Source organism: Physeter macrocephalus, chromosome 7, assembly GCF_002837175.3.
Source record: "Physeter macrocephalus isolate SW-GA chromosome 7, ASM283717v5, whole genome shotgun sequence".
Classification (NCBI taxonomy): domain Eukaryota; kingdom Metazoa; phylum Chordata; class Mammalia; order Artiodactyla; family Physeteridae; genus Physeter; species Physeter macrocephalus.
In genome coordinates this window covers 157525700-157528623 of record NC_041220.1, presented here as the reverse complement: position 1 = coordinate 157528623, position 2924 = coordinate 157525700, and the positions used below count along the sequence as shown (strand labels likewise).

The 2924-nt window shown below is 38.0% G+C and overlaps 1 protein-coding gene across 1 annotated transcript; it reads left to right on the top strand.

Annotated features, from left to right (window-relative positions):
* The first annotated feature begins 448 nt into the window (after window positions 1-448).
* LOC102980309 (cytochrome b-c1 complex subunit 7-like) lies at window positions 449-866 on the top strand. The gene has a single exon (XM_055085771.1). It carries the CDS (start codon window positions 449-451, stop codon window positions 782-784), a length of 336 nt encoding a protein of 111 aa, XP_054941746.1. The 3' UTR covers window positions 785-866.
* Window positions 867-2924: the final 2058 nt, after the last annotated feature.

Here is a 2924-nt window from a genome sequence, read left to right as displayed (position 1 = left end):
TTAGCTATGGGTTGGCCATGGCTGCTGTAGATCTGATCAGCTCTGCAGCTTTTGCAACTGTACCCTGGAACTCTCCCCGTGAAATGATGTCCCAAAGCACTACTTCCTAACCTAACAGTTTCTCACATGAATTGTCAATAAAAATTAAAATTGTTTTAATTACAATGTATTTGTTCTGCTTATAAAGGCAATATGTGCTTAGGAAAGAACATCTGGAATCCATAAAAAAAATAAGAATATAATGCAAGTGACCCATAAATCCAATAGCTGGATATGATTAATATTAATTTTTGATATTTTTCCTTTTAGTTTTCACCTTTGTGTCAATGCATATATATGTAAGTTTTAATAAAATCAGAATTATGTTGTGCAAGTCATTCTGTAATCTTATAACAAAACCTAATGTATAAGACTTACCCAGCAGGCAACGCTTCTGTCTCGGGTTGAAATGGTGAGTAGGCCTGCTGTTGCAGCGTCAAGCAAGTGGCTGAAGGGTATTCGAAAATGGTATTACAATGCTGCCGGGTTCAATAAACTGGGCTTAATGCGAGATGATATAATATATGAGAATGACGATGTAAAAGAAGCCATAAGAAGGCTTCCTGAGAACCTGTATAACGACAGGGTGTTTCGCATTAAGAGAGCACTGGACCTGACCATGAGGCAGCAGATCTTGCCTAAAGAGCAGTGGACAAAATATGAGGAGGATAAATTCTACCTTGAACCATATCTGAAAGAGGTTATTCAGGAAAGAAAAGAGAGAGAAGAATGGGCAAAGAAATAATCATGTAGTCTAAATCTGGATGCGGCTATCCTAAAGTATTTTTATGAAGCTGGTTAAACCTAAAATGTACAATGTAGAACTATCTGGGCTGTAAATGTATTAATTTAAATAAATCTCTATTATAATTATTAAAAAAAAGAAAAACCTAATGTATATTGTAATCATATATTTCTTTGTCTTTATGGACTTTAAATACAGGAATGTAAATGGCTACATAATATCCCAGAATATGCATGCTTCATAACTTAGTTAACCCTTTCTCCATTGTTAAAGTGTTTCCTTCGTTCTGCAACTATAAGTAAGGCTGCAGTTCATGTTTTTGTAAATAAATCAGAATATTGGTCATCTATTACATCTTTATGAAAGATTTCTAGAAGAGTAACATGAATTCTGGTGTTGGGGTGAGTTTATGTCAAACTCACCACATAAACCTGACATCTCAGTGTAATGGGGGATAAATATGCTTGCAGTTGAAGTCATATGACCATGAGTTATCTGGTTGTTGAGAGTAAACCCAAGGGCAGGCCACGTTCAATTGACTAGAGGTGAGGGGTTTAGTTGGAGGAGGCAGGTAATGAAGTAATGTAGGAAAGAGTAGCGAGTCCCATTTTTATGCCAGGCACCGTTTTGTTTCTTTTTTTCTTTTTTTTTTTTTTTTTTTGGCTGTGTTGGGTCTTCGTTGCTGCATGCGGGCTTTCTCTAGTTGCAGTGAGCGAGGGCTACTCTTTGTTGCAGTGCATAGGCTTCTCCTTGTGGTGGCTTCTCTTGTTGTGGAGCACGGGCTCTAGGCTCCCAGGCTCAGTAGTTGTGTCTCACGGGCTCTAGAGCACAGGCTCAGCAGTTGTGGCACAAGGGCTTAGTTGCTCCATGGCATGTGGGATCTTCCCAGACCAGGGATTGAACCTGTGTCCCCTGAATTGGCAGGCCGATTCTTAACCACTGCACCACCAGGGAATTCCTACTCTTTTGTTTCTGAGCTGTTTGTTCTGCCTTCCTGCTGGCACTATCCTGCTAGCAAGTCCTCCTCTTGCCTTGGCCTTTGCATTAGTATTTATACTATCTGACCAGCCAGTCACATGTCCTCAATGGGCACACACTTACAACTTATCTTACATACACACACAGCAAATTTTAATCACTCTTATACATCTAAACATCTGAAATAGTTCTTATGACAACCAGTGTGACCATATCAGCTTATCTATGCAGGACTAGTTTTTACTGTAAGTATTTGTTCTTCTTAGAGTCAAAAGGATATTTAATTCATATGCTACTTGCCTTTTAGAAAGCTTCACAAGGATATGGTGGCTTATATGGCACCATATGTAGCACTAGATCTTCAGGAAACAATTCAGCAGTGACCATAAGTTGGGGCAATGCAGATGGGAAAGCCTTCTCTCGAGGTCAGATCCACATAATGACATGATTACTACTAGAAAGGGAAGAATCCTGATTGGCTTCAGCTGACCAGGTAGAATACACTTATTACAAATATTTATTTATTCATTTTTAATTTATTTTATTGAAGTATAGTTGATTTACAATGTTGTGTTAATATCTGCTTTACAGCAAAGTGATTCAGTTATACATTTGCATACATTCTTTTTCATATTCTTTTCCATTATGGTTTATCACATGATATTGAATATATTGAATATAGTTCCCTGTGCTATACAGCAGGAACTCATTGTTTATCCATTCTGTATATACCAGTTTGCATCTGCTAATCCCAAACTTCCAATCTGTCCCTCCCCCACCCTCCCTCCCCATTGGCAACCACAAGTCTTTTCTCTGTGTCTGTGAGTCTGTTTCTGTTTCATAGATAAGTTCATCTGTATCATGTTTTAAATTGCGCACGTAAGCAATATCATATGATATTTGTCTTTCTATGTCTGACTTTACTTAGTATGATCATCTCCAGGTCCATCCATGTTGCTGCAAATGACATTATTTCATTCTTTTTATGGCTGCGTAGTATTCCATTGTATATATATGCCACATCTTCTTTATCCATTCATTTGTCGATGGACATTTAGGTTGTTTCCATGTCTTGGCTATTGTGAATAGTACTGCTATGAACATAGGGGTGCATGTATCTTTTTGAATTATAGTTTTGTCTGGATATATGCCCAGGAGTGGG

Coding starts and splice junctions, on each gene's coding strand:
- LOC102980309 (XM_055085771.1), top strand. CDS start 449: ATGGTGAGTAGGCCTGCTGTTGCAGCGTCAAGCAAGTGGCTGAAGGGT.